Source organism: Carcharhinus amblyrhynchos, chromosome 22, assembly GCF_965287045.1.
Source record: "Carcharhinus amblyrhynchos chromosome 22, sCarAmb.v2.hapA, whole genome shotgun sequence".
In the NCBI taxonomy this organism is placed as follows: domain Eukaryota; kingdom Metazoa; phylum Chordata; class Chondrichthyes; order Carcharhiniformes; family Carcharhinidae; genus Carcharhinus; species Carcharhinus amblyrhynchos.
Window position 1 is genome coordinate 45,778,003 of NC_137345.1, and position 18,777 is coordinate 45,796,779.

Genomic DNA, 18,777 nt, shown 5'->3' on the forward strand with positions numbered 1-18,777 from the left:
GGGCATTCCACGCCCTTACTACCCTCTGAGTAAAGAACCTACCTCTGACATCCATCCTATAATTATCACCGCTCAACGTTAGCCATCACCATCCAAGGAAAAAGGCTCTCACTGTCCACCCTATCTAATCCTCTGATCACCTTGTATGCCTCAATTAGGTCATCTCTTAACCTTCTTCTCTAATGAAAACAACCTCAAGCCCCTCAGCCTTTCCTCATAAGACCTTCCCACCACACCAGGCAACATCCTGGTAAACCTCCTCTGCACCCTTTCCAATGCTTCCACATCCTCCTTGTAATGCGGCGACCAGAACTGTACGCAATACTCCAAGTGAGACCGCACCAGAGTTTTGTACAGTTGCAACATGACCTCAGGGCTCCTAAACGCAATCCCTCTGCCAATAAAAGCTAACACACTGTAAGCCACCCTAATAACCCTATCAACCTGGGTGCCACCTTTCAGGGATCTATGCGCATGGACATTGAGATCTCTCTGCTCATCCACATTACCAAGTATCTTACCATTAGCTCAGTACTCTGTATTCCTTTTACTCCTTCCAAAGTAAATCACTTCACACTTTTCTGCATTAAACTCGATTTGCCACCTCTTAGCCCAGCTCTGCAGCTTATCTATGCCCTTCTGTAACCTGCAACATCCTTCAGCTCCACCGACTTTAGTGTCATCCACAAATTTACTAACCCATTCTTCTACGTCCTCATCCAGGTCATTTATAAAAATGACAAATAGCAGTGGTCCCAAAACAGATCCTCGTGGTACATCACTAGTCACTGAACTTCAGGATGAACATTTCCCATCAACCACCACCCTCTGTCTTCTTACAACTAGCTAGTTTCTGATCCAAACCGTTAAATCACCCTCAATCCCATGTCTTCGTATTTTCTGCAATAAGGTTCTGGGGAACCTTATCAAAAACTTTACTGAAATCCATATACACCACATCAACTGCTTTATCCTCATCCACCTTTTTGGTCACCTTCTCAAAGAACTCAATAAGGTTTGTGAGGCATGACCTACCCTTCACAAAACCATGTTGACTATCCCTAATCAAATTATTCCTTTCTAGATGATTATAAATCCTATCTCTTATAATCCTTTCCAAAACTTTAGCCACAACAGAAGTAAGACTCACTGGTTTATAATTACCAGGGTTGCCTCTACTCCCCTTCCTGAACAAGGGGACAACATTTGCTATCCTCCAGTCTTCTGGCACTATTCCTGTAGACAATGACGACCTAAAGATCTAAGCCAAAGGCCCTACAATCTCCTCCCTAGCCTCCCAGAGAGTTCTAAGATAAATCCCATCCGGCCCAGGGGACTTAGCTATTTTCACACTTTCCAGAATTGCTAACACCTCCTCCTTATGAAGCTCAATCCCGTCTAGTCTAATAGCCCGTAACTCAGTATTCTCCTTGACAACATTGGTATTCACACAGGAAAAAAGACAATGAAAAATATTCATTTAGCATCTCTTCGGACTCAATGCACAACTTCCCACTACTGTCCCTAATTTTATGCTAGTCATTCTTTTATTCCTGATAGACCTATAGAAAGCTTTTGGGTTTTCCTTGTTCCTACCTGCCAAAGACTTCCCATGTCCCCTCCTGGCTCTTTTTAGCACTCTCTTTATGTCCTTCCTGGCTAACTTATAACTGTCAAGCACCCTAACTGAGCCTTCACGCCTCATCTTTACGTAAGCCTCCTTCTTCCTCTTCACAAGAGATTCAACCTCTTTAGTAAAGCATAGTTCCCTCACTCAACCACTTCCTCCCTGCCTGACACGTACATACTTATCAAGGACACGCAGGAGATGTTCCTTGAATAAGCTCCACATTTCAATTGTTCCCATCCCCTGCAGTTTCCTTTCACATCCTATGCATCCTAAATCTTGCCTAATCGCATCATCATTTCCTTTCCCCCAGCTATAACTCTTGCCCTGCGGTATATACGTATCTCTTTCCATCGCTAATGTAAACGTAACCGAATTGTGATCACTATCACCAAAGTGTTCACCTACCTTCAAATCTAACACTTGGCCTGGTTCACTACCCAATACCAAATCCAGTGTGGCCTCGCCTCGCCTCTTGTTGGCCTATCTACATACTGTGTCAGGAAACCCTCCTGCACACACTGGGCAAGAACTGACCCATCTAAAGTACTTGAGCTATAGCTTTTCCAGTCAATATTTGTAAAGTTAAAACCCCCATAACAACTATCCTGTTTCGCTCCTATCCAGAATCATCTTTGCAATCCTTTACTCGATATCTCTGGAACTTTTCAGAGGCCTATAGAAAACTCTCACCAGGGTGACCTGTCCTTTCCTGTTTCTAACCTCAGCCCATACTACCTCGGTTCCTGAATTTCAGAAAAGGACATTGAATCATCCTGGAAGTTTCTTGTTTTGGTTCTTGAGGCCAGGAATTGGTTTCAATCCCTAAGAAAAGTTAGGCGATCCTTCAGCAGCGATTCTTTGGTTGCTTTTGTGGTCAGTTTTTAAAATATGAAAATTAGCCTGAAGTTTAAGATGTACCTGGACATGGCATTTGTTTTATTTTTATATATTTTCCTCTCCTGTCCTAAGGCATGGTAACTTTTGATGAAGTGTGGTTCCATCCAGCAACCAACGAACCTGGATGCTGTGTAGAGAATCAGGTTCATCAGGAAGCTTCAAAGTCAGCTGCCTTCGCCTGATGGATACATGTGCACACTCAACTGATTGCAGTGAAGAGGACAATATTTAGATGTTTCTCCCTCTTTTTCATAACTATGAAAAAAAAGGACTTGAGACTGTGTTTAGTGCCCTTTCTTGGAAGCCTGGATTAGTTCAACCAACTGATTGTAGACTGGGATAAATTTTTAGTGTTAAATAATAATACCATTTAGGTAATTTAGCCAAATCATTTTAAAAACTTGTCATAAAAATGTAATTGAAGAGCTGGGCATTAAATCAGGAAACTGTCAGGTGTATCAATGTGCTGATTATATAGCCATGATATTAATGAGAACTTTTGAAAGGAACATTTGCTGAGACATGAATTAATTTCCTGTATGCCTCAAAAACTGCTGCCTTACACAAGTAATTGAAACTGGCATTGAGGTTTTACAGATATTCTTGGCACTGCAATGTGTCCACTTATAGATGAACAGGTTTACAATCAGGATACATACAGGTTTAACAAGACCTACTTTGTGATTGGGTAGACGGTACACTTTGTCAGGTTTTCCTTTTGAGTTTCATGCTGGCACCTGAGGTATAAAGGGTTTTTTTAATCATGAAACTGGGACAGGGATGTCTTGACATGAATGAATACCAGTGTTTTTACCCATGACTCAAAGGTTTGTTATGTCTGCTGCATCAAGCAAATTCAACTTCATTATATCTGACAGCATTTTAAGAGCTTGAAGTCCCAGGAGACCGTCCCTTCATGCATAGTGCTATGGATGAAGCAATCCAAGTTTAAATCCCAGTACACGTTCAACCTATAATTCTTGGTGGCATTAAGTTTTCATTGGGTGTTGGATGTGACATATCCAATCCAGAAAGGTGAAAGCTGTTGTTTCAAATGTGCAGCATTTAACAATATATCTAATACTTATAGAAGTATAAATTTGAATTTAATAATTTGCAATCTCTTTTCATCATGCTCTCACTCCATACTGGCTCATTATCTCTTTGATTATTTGCTTTTTCTTGCATACCATTCCTGAAATAACGACTTTCGCTTATGTGAAGTTTTTAAAGTTTTAAAATCTTTTTTTTATTCATTCATGGGATGTGGATATCGTTATCTGGGCTAACATTTATTCCTTATCCCTGATTGCCCTTGAACTGAGAGACTTCCTAGGCCATTTGAGTTAACCACATTGTTTTGGATCTGGAGTTATATAGGCTAGGCCAGGTAAGAATGGCAAATTTATTTCCTCAAAGGACACTAGTGATTCCAGATTCTTATTGATTTCACATTTCACCATGTTGACCATGGCAGGTTTCAAACCCAGGTCCCCTGGGTCTCTGGATTACGAGTCAAATACTGCATTGCATTGTTTTCTCAATAATTAATTTGGTATGTTGAAGTATGGCATTAGAAGTAAGAGTGGCATGGTGTACCATTTGCATATCCCAGTCTTTGTTGACCTTTGTAATCTGGGTTATGAATATCAAATGGGAATGTATCCTCAGGGAATTACTTTGTAGACTGACATTTTTCCAGCCTGCTAATAGTTCAGTATAGTAGCTGAACAGTAGAGTTCCAATTACATTGGAGAGAAGATAAAAAATTCATATTTAAATTGTGCAGGCTTATCCAACCTTTTTGCTCAGGAGGCTGTATTTGCATTTTTCTCACTCCAGGAGTCGGTGAACAATTTCAAAAGGGAAACATTTGGCACAAAAATAAACTGGATTTCAAAAAAAAGTTGTGGTATTAACAGGGCAAATGCCCAAAATCATCAAATGGTGACCACGAAGAGTCAGGAAAAAGCACAAAGCTCCACAAACCAAGAGTATAACCATGAGGAATACAACATCAAAAAGAAGTTTGAGAATGTTTCACAATCACTGCAGCTCGTTGACAATGAACCCTTGATGTTCAAACCTGGAAATCAGTTCTTGTGTTCATGGACCCTTTGAATGCAGTGGTGGAAAGGGCATCGGAGCAGAATTTCTTGCAGTTGAAGATGATGTTCCAGGAACTGTGCCAGATAAATATAATGCCAGAAGTATATGAGCAAATCTTATGCAACCAAGCAAGTTATGACATTTATAACAAGAAGAAGTGTCTGGTGAACTGTCCATCCGTGGACTGCTCCTATAAGTGGAAGTGGATTCCTCTCTCTGGTGCATAATCTGTAAGATTTGGTAGCGCCACGTGATGCAGCTCCCAGGCTAAGTGACTGAAGGATGAGCACTGAACTCCGCACCAAGGTTACCTCAGATCAGCCATCATGAGGATGGTTTGGAACCCAGTGGACAACACTGAATTGAGCTGGACAGAGGCCAAGTACACCATGGGCTGGAGCATCGTGGAGCAAGGCCAAAAGTGTCGGCCGTGCTGGTGACAATGGCACTACTCCACCCACATGGGTGGGCTACTGTCGCCAGTAGTGTCCTGCTCCTCCCCAAGGACCCTCAAGTCTCTCCTGCTGGGCCCACAGAGGCAGGAATCCCTCCCCAGGGTATGGTTGTCACCCTTCTGTGACCTGCAGCTTGGCCTAATTCCATTGCTTTGAAAATCACATTAAGAGTTTGACAAGATCAGGTCAGCTAAACCTTCCTTTACTCCCTCTGACCCTGGTCACCCAAACCAAGCTGGCTTACAAAGATGGGACTTGGATTCATTGAGAAAGCTTCCACTTCCAGGTGGGACTGAACATGCATTCAGAGTGGTTCTGCTGTTTAGACTTACCAACTTCAACTGACTCATTCCTGGAAGATTAACTTCCCAATCCTTCACCTCCAAACAACTTTTTACCCCACCACATTCAATATTTTTATAACTAATAAGATCTTAATGATTTTTCAAGACCATTTTTCCTCCCCAGGTGTCTGGAGGGGGTTCTTGGGAAATTAGTCTTTAACACCTGGAGACTCTGGGACGGTCCTCGAGGGTCGTCAACCCCTTTTGTCCTGTAATCATCTCTGAGAATGAACAGTGAAGGATTCCTTTTGAATTGCATTTTGACCCACTAGGTTGAGCAATTTCACAGAACAAATTTTTCTTCATATTCTCAAGTAATATGCAAAAATGCCATCTTAGCACTTTTCAACAGTTTTGTAAAAGTTGCAAACTGTATTTTTTGAATAAAAAGATGTTAAATTCAGATGCGGAAAATCAATGAGCTGCCAGGAAAGTTGCTTCCCTCCTGATTCTGTTTTACTACTCTGGATACCCAGTGGTAAATCACTTCATTTTTTCCTGTGTAACCCATGAACGTTTAACTTCACAACTCATTAAAGCTCTGAACTGCCTGAAATAAAAAACAAAGTAAAGAATTACTGATAAAAAGTAAAGCAATGTCATAGAATTCATTTGTTAAGTTAAAGAGAGTAATTAATAAAATGACCGGGTGAGAGGGTTCAGTGTGTACGTATCCAACTCAGTCCCGATTTCTGTGCTCACTCCCCCTCATCCACTGAGTGGCTGCTTATGTACATGCTGGTACAAGGTGGTGAAAGTGAATGAGAACCCTGAGACTGAGTAAGGCACTACCTGGTGCCCATCAGCTCCCACATGCTGCAGCTGCAACACATTAAATGCTTTGCCATCTATTGCATTTTATTTAACTAAGTTTTCAAGTTTGAACTATCACTACGTTGCATATTATAGTATCTGATCCAAGTAATTTTGTTTGCTTTAGGGCTTTACTATAAGTTAGTTCACAGAACCTAACATAACGGTATATTTTTAATACACCTCTTAATCCTTACACTTGCTGAACTCTTGTGCACTCTAGTGAAATTTGCAATTGAATGAAACTGCTCTATGCTAATACTCATTATTAATTCAATGTTTCACTTATGAGTTGAAGCATTTTGTTTAAATAAGTGCCCAAAGTTGGGGAGAAGAACGAAGAAATGCTAGCCAGTAACTTAGCTGCTTTCCAATAAGGTTACACTTTGATTCTTTATTTATCTGCTGTTGGGCCCCAAGTTGCTGCTGTTTGTATGCCTCTGCTCTTGCTGCTGCTTTAAGGCCTGGTGCTGCTGAGAGCTTGGCATTTTGCCTCTATTTCCACTCTTTGCTGTTGAAGCTGCTCTCTGGCCTTGGGCCGTTGCTGTTCATATCCACATCTCTCACCTCTGCTTCGGCTTTTGCTGCTGATGGTCATAGTAGGTAGTAAATCAATGACCGAGACTTCTCTAACAGAAGAGTATTTGTGAGGCAGTTTATAAAACTTTAGTGGAAGCTTAAATAATCAAACGTGTAATGGTTACAAATGATTTTGTAATGTAACTGGGAGCCATGCTATCAGCTCACAATGAGGTGGTACAGTGGTTAGCACTGCTGCTTCACAGCACCAGTGACTCGGGTTCAACTCTGGCCTTGGGTGACTATGTGGAGTTTGCATGTTTTCCCCCTGTGTCTGCATTTGCTGCTGGGTGCTCCAGTTTCCTCCCACACCCCAAAGATGTGCAGTTAGATGGATTGGCCATGCTAAAGTGCTCCTTAGTGTTCAAAGATGTTTAGGTTAGAAGGATTAGCAGGATAAATATGAAAATGGGACTCACATCTTGTAAAGAGAACTTGGTTGCTTATGTCATAATTCTTGACTGTACAAATTATGAATTTGCTGTGTTAATGCTTTGAGTAAATGTAATATTTGAGATTTAATTATATTGTCCCTGTCTTTTAATCTTCTGTAAGCTTAATTGGAGTCTTAAGTGAATTAAAGCTTGTTCATGTATCTTTTGTTCACTCAAATTTGAAATATGTTTTATTTAAAATAACTAAAATGACTTTAAGTATACTATGACACCTTTGTGTGTGGGCACAAGCTGCAATCATTACTAAAATCCCTTCATTTTGCACTGAATCTTCCTGTCGTCTTTCATCTTTTAGTTAATATATTGCACAATAATTTTAGTGCTCAAGACTGGAATCTGACTTTATCCCCCACCCCCCCTCATGTTCTGTTTCCTTACACCTTTGCATTTTTTCCCAACTGACACATGAACCAGAAAGCATAAAAGGAATCTTCTGATTTTTTTGGATTAGTTTCTAAGTCTAGTATCATGCTTTCTGGTTCCCTGTATAAACCTTAAATTGCTATTATCCATTGTGGTTTCCAGCTATTTTCACTGTGTTTTAATCTGCATTCCATGAACACTTTTTTTTCGCACTATGCGATCCTACATGAATGAAAGACTATTTGGCCAGTGACTACTTTTTCTATTTTAGTGTCCTTCAACATGGTGATGTGGTGCAAATAGAGTAAAAGGGTAGATCTCCAAGAGCTAGATGTAGCTAAAATAAAATTTGTGTTTTTGAAGGGGGGATGGTATTAGGTGAGTTGCTCATTCAGAGAGCTGGTCCAGACACATGAGCCAAATGGCCTTGTTTTGTGTTGTAACAATTCTGTAAAATTCCACTCTGATAATTTTTGAAATTGAATTCACTAAATCTGGGCTTCCATACAAATCCTAATTAGTTCACTGCCCTTAAGGAAGGGAATCTGCTATCTCTTCTGCTCCACTCAAAAGTTCCATCCTTATGGTTGTCCTTCAATGCAAGTATGCTGCCTTGCCACAGCTAAGGAACAAAAAAATGAAGTGATTAGGAATTGAACGGTCTGGTTTAGTGTCAACTGCACCAAAGAGCTTGGGTGGCACAGTGGTTAGCACTGCTATCTCTCAGCACCAGGGACCCAGGTTCCATTCCTGGCTTGGGTCGCTGTCTGCGTGGAGTACCACATTCTCCCCTTGTCTGCATGGGTTTCCTCTAGCTGCTCCAGTTTCCTCCCATAGTCAGAAAGATGTACTGGTTAGGTGGATTGGCCTTGCTAAATTCTCCCTCAGTGTACCCGAACAAGTGCCGGAGTGTGGTGACTAGGGGATTTTCACAGTAACTATTTTGCATTGTTAATGTAAGCCTACTTGTGACACTAATAAATAAACCTTAAAACATGGCATGGTGTCAAATCTTTAATTGATAATGCTTTTGTGTAGACCTTGAGATGTTTTACTACATTCAAGGTACTATATAAAAACAACTTGTTTTTATTTATTGGTGTGAGGAAAACTTGGGCCGTTAGATCATTTAATGTATCGTGGTAATTAAATGTTCTTTATTTTCTATGTGAACCAGTGAATTCAGCACTAGGTTTCATTGGGCAATAAAGGAACCTGTTTCAAAAATTATTCGTTTGTAAGTAACTTGATAATTTGCATTGTTCAGATATTTGAGGTAAAATGTTGGGAAATTGAAACCAATTTTACACAGATACTCATTGATAGTGATTTGTCATGACCTTCTGGCTGCCGGGAGCTATTTGCTTGAATTAATGTGCTTTCTAATTGAATAGAAGCTCTTATGATACGCTTATTGTTGTGCTGAAGGTGGCCCCTATTGCATTCTCAATGAGATTTAAAACATCTTAATGGTACTCACCTCTTGTGAATCATTTTAAATTGTAGAACATGTCATCGAAGATTGTCTCTGCAGATTATATTTTACTTTGCCGTGAAGAGTTTTCTTACTCTTTCAAACTAAGCAAATTCAATTCTCTCCTTTCAAAAAGCATTTTAACCTATTTGTAAAATCGTTGATGTATAAGCTGCATAAATTCCAGTTGTATATCGCTTGGTGCCAAAGCTGTTTTTTAATGGTCCTGACATTGACTTCCAGTGACATTATGTACAGCAGGCATATAGTCATTTCTTATGTTGAGTCCCCAAAATAGAATGTGAGAGTTGGATTGAACCTTGAGAGTTCTTAAGTCTGCTGAAAATTGGCTTATGTCTCTGATTCTGCCCATAGTAGTCTATCATATTCCAAAGTTATGTCATTAAAGTTTTAATGCCAGTTTTAGTATGTGTGGGTGAAGAGCTTTTATCTTGCAGAATGTGCAGCCTGCATGGTAAAAATCAGGTTATGACTCTGTCCCCACTCCACCTTCCCTGCACACGATCCCCCACCAACTGCTAGGTAGGCACTGCCCGTATCCTTGCAAGTGGGACATCTTGCCAGCGAGTTTGGAAGCATCCAGGAAAGGGGAAAGGGCCATCCTGGATGCTTTAATTATACAGAGATCCAGGCAATCATTACTCCTGTCAGTAAAACGGGGCGAATTGAAATTTTTGGCCTCTCGCTCTTTTCCCGGCTTGCCATACTGATTGATGGGCCCTCCCAGTATATCTGAAATCAGGCACTCAGTACATTATTGATTTTTGTCAAATCTCTGTTCTGTAGCTGAATATGTTGTGATAACATTCATAGCCATTCCACATTGCAGTAGTACTCTGTTTAATAATGGCAAACAAATATTTAGAAAGCATTTGGTGTAATGGAAATTCTCATGGCAAAGAAAATAAAATTAAATAATATGGAAAGAAGTTGAGCTGGTCAAGGGCCTAGTAGTCTAATTAAATCTTTAGCAGGCTGAAAATCAAATGTTGATTCTAATTTAAACCTTTTCTACTGCATATTTGAATCAAGGATTTAAATTTCAGACTGCTACTTGATTTGAAGGAGTAAAAAAAGAAAAATGTAGCCTGGAAAAATTTCTGTGACACTTACAGTGAGCACTGCAGCGAAGTTAATTTTTAATTTTCTCTGCACATTTCTGTTCCTGGTTCCCTTTCAACATTCAGATTAGTGGATGGCTTGTCTTTGGCGCAGCTGAGTTGGCCTTAACTTGACAGTCAAATTAGGAAAATTGGCTTTCCAACTGCACTTTGGGGGAAGCTTCACTTCGACCATAAGGCCATAACACACAGGAGCAGAATTAGGCCACTCTGCCCATCGAGTCTGCTCTGCATTCAATCATGGCTGATATTTTTCTCATTCCCATTCTCCTGCATTTTCCCCATAACTGCTGATCCCCTTATTAATTAAGAACCTATCTATCTCTTAAAGACACTCAATGACCTGGCCTCCACAGCCTTCTGTGGCAAATAGTTCCATAGATTCACCACTTTCTGGCTGAAGAAATTTCTCCTCATCTCTGTTTTAAAGAATTGTCCCTTTAGTCTGAGGTTGTGCCCTCTAATTCTAGTTTTTCCTACTCGTGGTAACATCCTCTCCATATCCACTCTATCCACACTTTGCAGTATCCTGTAAGTTTCAATAAGGTCCTCCCTCATCTTTCTGAACTCCAGTGAGTACAAACCCAGAGTTCTCAACCGTTCCTTATGACAAGCTCTTCATTCCAGGGATCATTTTTGTGAACCTCCTCTGGATTCTCTCCAAGGCCAGCACACCCTCCCTTAAGTGTGGGGACCAAAACTGGTCACAGTGCTCTAAATGAGGTCTGACCAGAGCCTTATGCAGCCTCAGAAGTACATCCCTGCCCTTGTATTCTAGCCCTCTTGACATGGGTGCTAACATTTTATTTGCCTTCCTAACTGCCGACTGAACCTGTGCATTAACCTTAAGAAAATCTTGAACAATGATTCCCAAGTGCCTTTGTGCTTCTGGTTTCCTAAGCATTTTCCCCATTTAGAAAATAGTCTGTGTCCATTTTTCCTTCCAAAGTGCACAACCTCATATTTCTCCACATTGTATCCCATCTACCATTTCTTTGCCCACTCTCCTAACCTGTCCAAGTCCTTCTACAGCCCCTCTGTTTCCTCAGTACTACCTGCCCCTCTACGTATTGTTGTATCATTTGCAAACTTAGCAACAGTGCCTTAAGTTCCTTCTTCCAAATCGTTAATGTTTACGGTCCCAGCACTGACCCCTGAGGTATACCACCAGTCACTGGCTGCCATCCTGAAAAAGACCCCTTTATCCCCACTCCCTGCCTTCTGTCAGTTAGCCAATCTTCTATCCGTGCCAGGATCTTACCCTTAATACCATGGACTCTTAATTTATTTAACAGTCTCCTATGCAGCACCTTGTCAAAGGCCTTCTGGAAACCTAAATAAAGCATGTCCACTGGTTGTCCTTTATCTAACTTCCTTGTTACAACCTCCTTAATGTAGCTAGTCACATTTATGATCTACCATTGATTTCTCCATCTCTTTTGTATGATTATCTACTGCAAATTTTCTGCTTCAACAGAAGGAAATGGAAAAGTGATAAGATATCACGGGCTCAAAAATTGCTATCACAATAATAGGCTAAATGATGTGAAAATTTCATGGCAACTTTAGATGAGGACATGTCCATGCATTAACATGGAAATCCAAAAGTTGCTGTCAGTGATGCCACTGTGAGCTTTGCAAAAATATCATTCAAATAAAAGCAAAAGGGCAGGTGGCACAATGGTTAGCACTGTTGCCTCACAGTGCCAGGGAACCAGGGTTCAGTTCCCAGCTTGGGTGACTGTGTGGGGTTTGCACATTCTTCCTGTGCCTGCATGAGTTTCCTCCCACAGTCCAAAGATGATGTTGATTGACTATGTTAAATCGCCCCTTAGTGTCGGGGGACAAGTGAAGTAAATACATTGGATAACAGGGATAGGGCCTGGATGGGATTGTTGCTGGTACAGGCTCGATGGGCCAAGTGGTCTCTCTCTGCACTGTAGGGATTCTATGAAAATACTGCGAAAGCTGGAAATCTGAAAGAAAGCAAAATGCTGAAAAACTTGAGGTCTGGTAGCATGTATGGAGAGAGAAACAATTATTATTTTGAGTCTGTATGACTCCTCTTCACAGATTCTCTGTACAGATTCTGCGAGACCTGTTGAGTTTTTCTGTATCTTTTGTTTTATTTCACCGTTCAGATACGTTGAGTGGCATGAAGCTCCTGTACGTGCATGGGAGTTACGAAGTAAAAATGTTGGGCTTATCCATTTAGGTGTCATGCACTCTAAACAGCAATATAAATAATGCCAGTCAACCTCTCTGGCACAAAGTTATTACAAATGTGGAGAAATATTCTCTTTTATTGTTAGAGATTTAAAAATATTTTCTTTGTCTCTCAGTCCAGTATTTCTTTGCCTCTAATGTTCTCACTTAGACCCATTACTCAATGAATATCCATTCAAACTTAAACTCCCCTGTTTAGACTTGTTAATTTCAAAATCCTTCAACCTGATTAGTTATATGAGAGATGTACAGTTGCTTGCCCCGTTCACTTGGATGCCCTGCAGATGATGCCATGCTTCTTACACTTCCAGCAACTTGGTGAGCATTGGAGATTTGTTGAGCATGGAAAATTCTAACTAATGATGGGTAGTGCTCTCTGATTTATGAGAGCAATCTTAGGGATTTTGGATGCTCTTAAAGTTATTGGCTGACAATCTTGGAAAGTAAGAAAACTATATGCACCATTCTGCACTTTCAATGGATTCTGCAACTTCAAATTATGCATTGTCAAAATTTTGTCTCATATATGCCCTTTCATTTTCCTGTCAATTAGTGGTGATGTTTTGTTTGTTATGAGAGTTGGAATTTGCAAAACAAACCAAAATGGTAATATGCTAAATTGAAGAAATGGGTCAGAAGATAAATATTTTGTCAAGCATCATCACTGGTAACTCTGAACTGTTTTTGTTGAATTTTTGAATCAAAACATCGATAATATGCATATGAAAAATAGGACCTAGTTTTGCATTTATGGCTGTTTACTTGTTTGGCAAATTAATTAGTGCTGTTGTATTGCTTGTATTGATTATAAAGGGTACTCGGGTCATTCTTACTAACCAAGCTGTAGCAACACCTTGTGGACAAATCTTATATAGCTGTTTTTGCATGTCCATTTAACTTGCAAGCTTTGCAAAGTGTATGGATGTTAAACAGAACTGTCTTTTTCAATGTGGATGCTATGAATTGCAATAGATTGGCAGTGCAGCATGTTCTTGGGGCCTGGTAATTTTTGAATGAATCCATGCATTCTGTTGCAAGCATAGAATTAATTTGTTTTTGTGTGGTGCTCTGCTTAAAGTCACAGCGTATATTAACAGGATTGTTTGTGCCTTTTTTTATTCCAAATACTTCATGATAAGGTGCCACGGTTACTTTGTGTATTAATCAGAATGTATTCTGACAGACTCTATAACATATTCAAGATTAAAACTTTTTAAGAACTTTTTGAAATGGCCAGTTTTGTGATTCACGCTTTCAAATTTGAAGCATTTCTGAAATTGGATGATCAAACATGATGCATGTAAACATGGCTCCCAGTGCAACTTTGATCCTGTATGTGATGAAGTGTTTCCTAACATCAGCCTGAATGACCTAACTTTAATTTTAAGGTGAGGTCCTCTTGTTCTGGACTCCTATCAGAAAAAGCAATCAGATTAATTAAATTCATTTTAAAGGGTGATATGTTTGAGATTATTAAGTTTCAATATTTGAGGGAATTCCAGAGTTGAACACAGCCCTCCAGATGTGATCAATGCGCACAGTCCATAATACTCTATTCCACATAACTTAATGTCATTAGCAAAATTTGATTGAAGGCTGCTTTGTCCTTTATCTAAGCCACTAAAAAATATAATTTTTTAAAAACCATTCATGGGTCATTGGCGTTGTTGGCTGGCCAGCATTTATTGCCCATCCCTTGTTGTGTTGGAGGGCAGTTGAGAGCCCACCATGTTGCTGTGGGTCTGTAGTTGCGTAGGCCAGACCAGGTAAGGATGGCAGATTTCCTTCCCTAAAGGACATTAGTGAATCAGGTGGGCTTTTCCAACAATTGACAACGATTTCATGGTCGTCAGTAGATTCGTAATTCCAGATTTTTTTATTGAATTCAGATTCCACCATCTGCCATGGCGGGATTCGAACCCAAGCGCCCAGAATATTAGCTGAATTTCTGGCTTAATAGTTTAGTCATAATATCACTAGGCCATTGCCTCCCATTGTGAAAAGCCGAGGTCCTGGTAAAGAATATTTGGAAGTTGTACGCTAAAGGGCATTGTGTGAAAGCAATTTGTTTAAATGTTCTCAACATATTTTAGATGTCTTGGCATTGGATTTTCTTTTCTTTTTTAAAGACCTAGAGTATTTTGTATATACTACTGAGGAGACAGGGCTTCTTAAATTTCTCTTTATTGGACTGCAAAACCCTCATGTCAGCATGTTGAGGTAATCTCCTTCCATGATGTTATTTGATAGCCAAAATAGTGGGCACGTGATGCCCTTTTGGAGATTTTGCTGTTTGCCTCATGAAATAATGCAGCTAAGATCAGTTCCGTAAGAGAGAGAACTGTTCTCTCAGGCATTTTATTTTCTGACGTGTTATAAATGTGCATAATTATGATGGTTAAAAAGTTGTGTTCTTTCAGAGCAGAGACCAAAGTACCATCTTGAGGATTATCTCTTTTTTGAGAGTAGTGAGAAATGAGAAAATTTGGCAATTTTTCTGAAAATAAAATGTATTTATTTTTCAGCATTTGGAGAGGACCAAATGTCAACTGTGTCGATAGCTCAGGATACACTCCCCTGCACCATGCTGCTCTTAATGGACAAAAGTAAGTCAAGTGCTTGTGGATGAAATATTTGGTTTCTGTTCTCAATTTTGATTGTTGGAATGAAGTATTGAACATAAGCTACAGGATATCTTGTCCAGCTAAAATCCTTTCTCTTTACTTAGCAAAAATAACCAATAAAATTGGGAATATGTATGCCTTCTTCTTTATTTTTGGTTTGCCAAAAGGTGCTGTGTATGTGTCTGTGAGTCTGCTATCGTACAAATATAAAGCTACTAAAAGCAGCTGAGTCAGAATAATTCATTAGACAGAGCTCATTAAATGAAACTGAAAACAGGTATTTGAAAACTAAGTCATAAATAGAATTTTCAGTTTGATTTGAAGTATATTTTGGAAATTAAAGTGCTATAAAACTATATGGAATGGGCACTTTAATTGTCCAAATATTTTTTGCATTCTGAAGAAACCTGTTTACCATAATAAATGTCTGAAATCAAACTTTATTTTCATAACTTGAATATCATGAATATCATGCATGTTGTCTTGATATTGACACTGGGAAATAACTTGCCCTTTCTGCATTGGGATGGCAGTCTGCTGTTGCAGACTGTGGGTTGCCCATAAATTTTCTGAGGGGTCATCTGTTTAGGATCTAAGATTCTCAACTGTGAAGGAGAAAAGGGATTTGGGTGTCCATGTACACAATTTGCTAAAAAGGTATAAAAGTAATCAGAAAGGCTAACGGAATATTGTCATTTATCTCTAGGGAGTTGCAATGCACTTGTATCGATCCTGGGTCAGACCCCATCCAGAGTACTACATTTAGTTTTGGGCATCAGTGTCAAAGATATAACAAACAGGAAATGCTAGTAACATTTAGCAGATCAGACGTTGTTTGTGGAGAGAGGAACGAGAGTTTAAATTTTACATTAATGAACTTGGAAGCGCATTGGGAAAGATATATTGACCTTGATGGGGAAATGGTGTAGATTCACCAGAATGGTACTGGAGTTTAAATGGTTAGATTATGAGGGCAGATTGATTAAAATTCGTTTGTATTCCTTTGACCTTAGAACATTGAAGGGTGATGTTATCAAATTCTTGAAATTAAGGAGATGCTCAAAGGAGTATTTGGGAGAAAACTTGTCTTTGATAGGGGAATTCGGAATAAGGGGCAAAATCCTAATACACTAAGGGATGTGAATGCTGAGATGGATTTGTGGTGTAATAAGTACAAAATCAGGAACCGGCACATCAGGGGTTGAAGGAAGCTTGTGGGAATATCAAACAAAGTTGCTGAGAAGAGATTGAAATAGTATGGTCATCTATTGTAGAGAGAGGAAATGTGTTGACATGAGTGATTGAGATGGAACTACCAGAAAGGGGGACAAGAGGAAGACCAGATTGAAAGATGTGTTGGTGAGAGATTTAATTGCAATGTGAATGGAAGTGGGTGACTGGCAGGAGGAGGTGGGGAAGGCTGATTGACCAGCATTATGGCAACCCCAAGTAAAATAAGAACAGCCAAAGAAGAAGAATCCTAATATTGCAGTTAGGCTGCCTGGGACTGAAATGGGGAAGTTTTTTTTTGCTGGATTGAAATTGTTAAAAGTAAGATTAAAGGTGGGAAATATGGAGTTGAGGAACAGATCAGTCATCTGACTGAAGGCTTGAGCATTTAAATGGCCTACTCCAGTATTCTGAGCTTTTTATACCAAGTGAAGCATTGTAGATTTGATTTGATTTATTATTATCACATATATTGGCACAGTGAGAAGTATTGTTTCTTGCATGCTATACAGACAAAGCATACTGTTCACAGAGAAGGAAAGGAGAGCGTGCAGAAGGTAGTGTTACAGTCATAGCTGTGGTGTAGATAGAGATCAACTTAATATATGATAGGTCCATTCAGAAGTCTGATGGCAGCAGGGAAGAAGCTGTTCTTGAGTCAGTTGGTACATGACCTCAGACTTCTGTATTTTTTTCTTGCCAGAAGAAGTTAGAAGTTTACAGAAGCAGTGGGAAGTGTAGACAGAGTCAATGGATGGGAGGCTGGTTTGCGTGATGGACTGGGCTTCGTTCACAATCCTTTGTAGTTACTTGCCACTTGTGTGCCTGATGCTAAGCAGATTGGTTTGCAGATCACAATGTTTACAGTACAATGGGGGCTATTTGGCTGTCATATCTGCTCTGGCTCTCCAAAGGAGAAGTTTTCGTAGTCCCACCTTTTCCCTGTGGTTTTGCACATTTTTCCTTTCACATAAAATTTCCAATTCCCTCTTAAATGCCTTGATTGAACCACAATATCTGGCAGTGCGTTCCAGATCTGAACCACTTGCTGTGTTTTTTTAAACAAGGGTTTTTCTCATGTCTCCATTGCTCCTTCTGCCAGTTATCTTAAATCTCTACCATGTTGTTCTCGATCCCTCCATCAATGGGAACGGTTTCTCCCTATTTACTCATAAGGGGTCTGGACAATCTCCTCTCTATGTTGCCCTCCCTAAGAAAAACAGCCTCAACCCCTCTTTTGTCTACATAACTGAAGGTCCTCATCCCTGAAATCATCCTTGTGAAGCTTTTCTACACATTCTTTAATGCCTTCACATCTTTCCCGAAATGCAGCACCCAGAACTGGACACAGTACACAAGTTGAGGCCATGCCAGTGCTCTATACAAATTTAACATGATCTCCTTGTTAATAAAGATTATGAAGATGACTGCTTTGTTAATCAGTCCAGCACCCTGGGCATCCACTTTCAGTGATTTATGCACAAATACACCCAGATCACTCTGCTTCTGTACTCTCTTTAAAATTGTACCCTTTATTTTATATTGTCTCTGAGTTCTACCTACCAAAGAATCATTTCATATTTCTGATAGAAGAATTCAGTCAGTTTCCCTCTGGGATTTTTGCTTTGCCATGTATAGAGCAATAGCGCATGCTGTAATTAGTTGAAATTTTACATGTACATGGCAGAAATTACACTGGATGGAGCAATAAACATTTAGTTATGGTTAATTTGGAGCACTGTTGGTAAGCTATCTACTCAGATTTGGACATCAGGATTTCACAGTTGTAGTTTTGTTTGAAGGTTTGTTTTAATATGTCTGTTTTTGTTCATAGGGAAGTTGTTGAAATGCTACTGAAGAATGAAGCTTCCACTAACATTGCCGATAATAAGGGATGTTATCCACTTCACCTTGCTGCTTGGAAAGGAGATTCACACATAGTCAGGCTTCTTATTCACCAAGGACCATCCCATGCAAAAGTCAACGAACAGGTCTGAAATCTTAAAAGGATTTGTGAAATGTTGGAGTGCATGCATTTAATCTGTTTGATAATAATGGAATCTATCTTAATTTCACATTTCCTTTTGTTGATATTCAGGTGCTATCAAAATTCTACAGAGGTGGGGCCAATTCTTATTTGGGATTTTTTTTAATGGTCCAAACATGTCTGTTCAAATAACTTAGCAGGCACTTCATTATGATACGTTTTCAGTAAGAGATCCTTGCAGCAAACTTTTACAGTAACTGGCACAATCAAGCCCTAAATGTATTTAAATCTGTTCTGGTACTATTTCCTGGAGGTCTCTTGGACTAATCACAGACTTCCATGAATTTCATGAAAATCTCTTAAATATATGCATACTTTGAGCAATATTCAGCTCACTGTTCTTAGTTATTAGTGAGACTTGCTCATAAACAGTGATATTAATAAATAAT

At 39.6% G+C, this 18,777-nt stretch overlaps 1 protein-coding gene across 13 annotated transcripts in view; it reads left to right on the forward strand.

The window, feature by feature from the left end:
• anks1aa (ankyrin repeat and sterile alpha motif domain containing 1Aa) overlaps positions 1-18,777 on the forward strand; it is a 373,296-nt gene that overhangs the window by 61,594 nt on the left and 292,925 nt on the right. For all 13 annotated transcript variants that reach the window (XM_080210246.1, XM_080210245.1, XM_080210251.1 and 10 more), the window contains exons 2-3: positions 15,013-15,093; positions 18,176-18,332. In XM_080210246.1, coding sequence (XP_080066372.1) covers positions 15,013-15,093; positions 18,176-18,332 — 238 coding nt within the window. The remainder of the gene's footprint in view (positions 1-15,012; positions 15,094-18,175; positions 18,333-18,777) is intronic.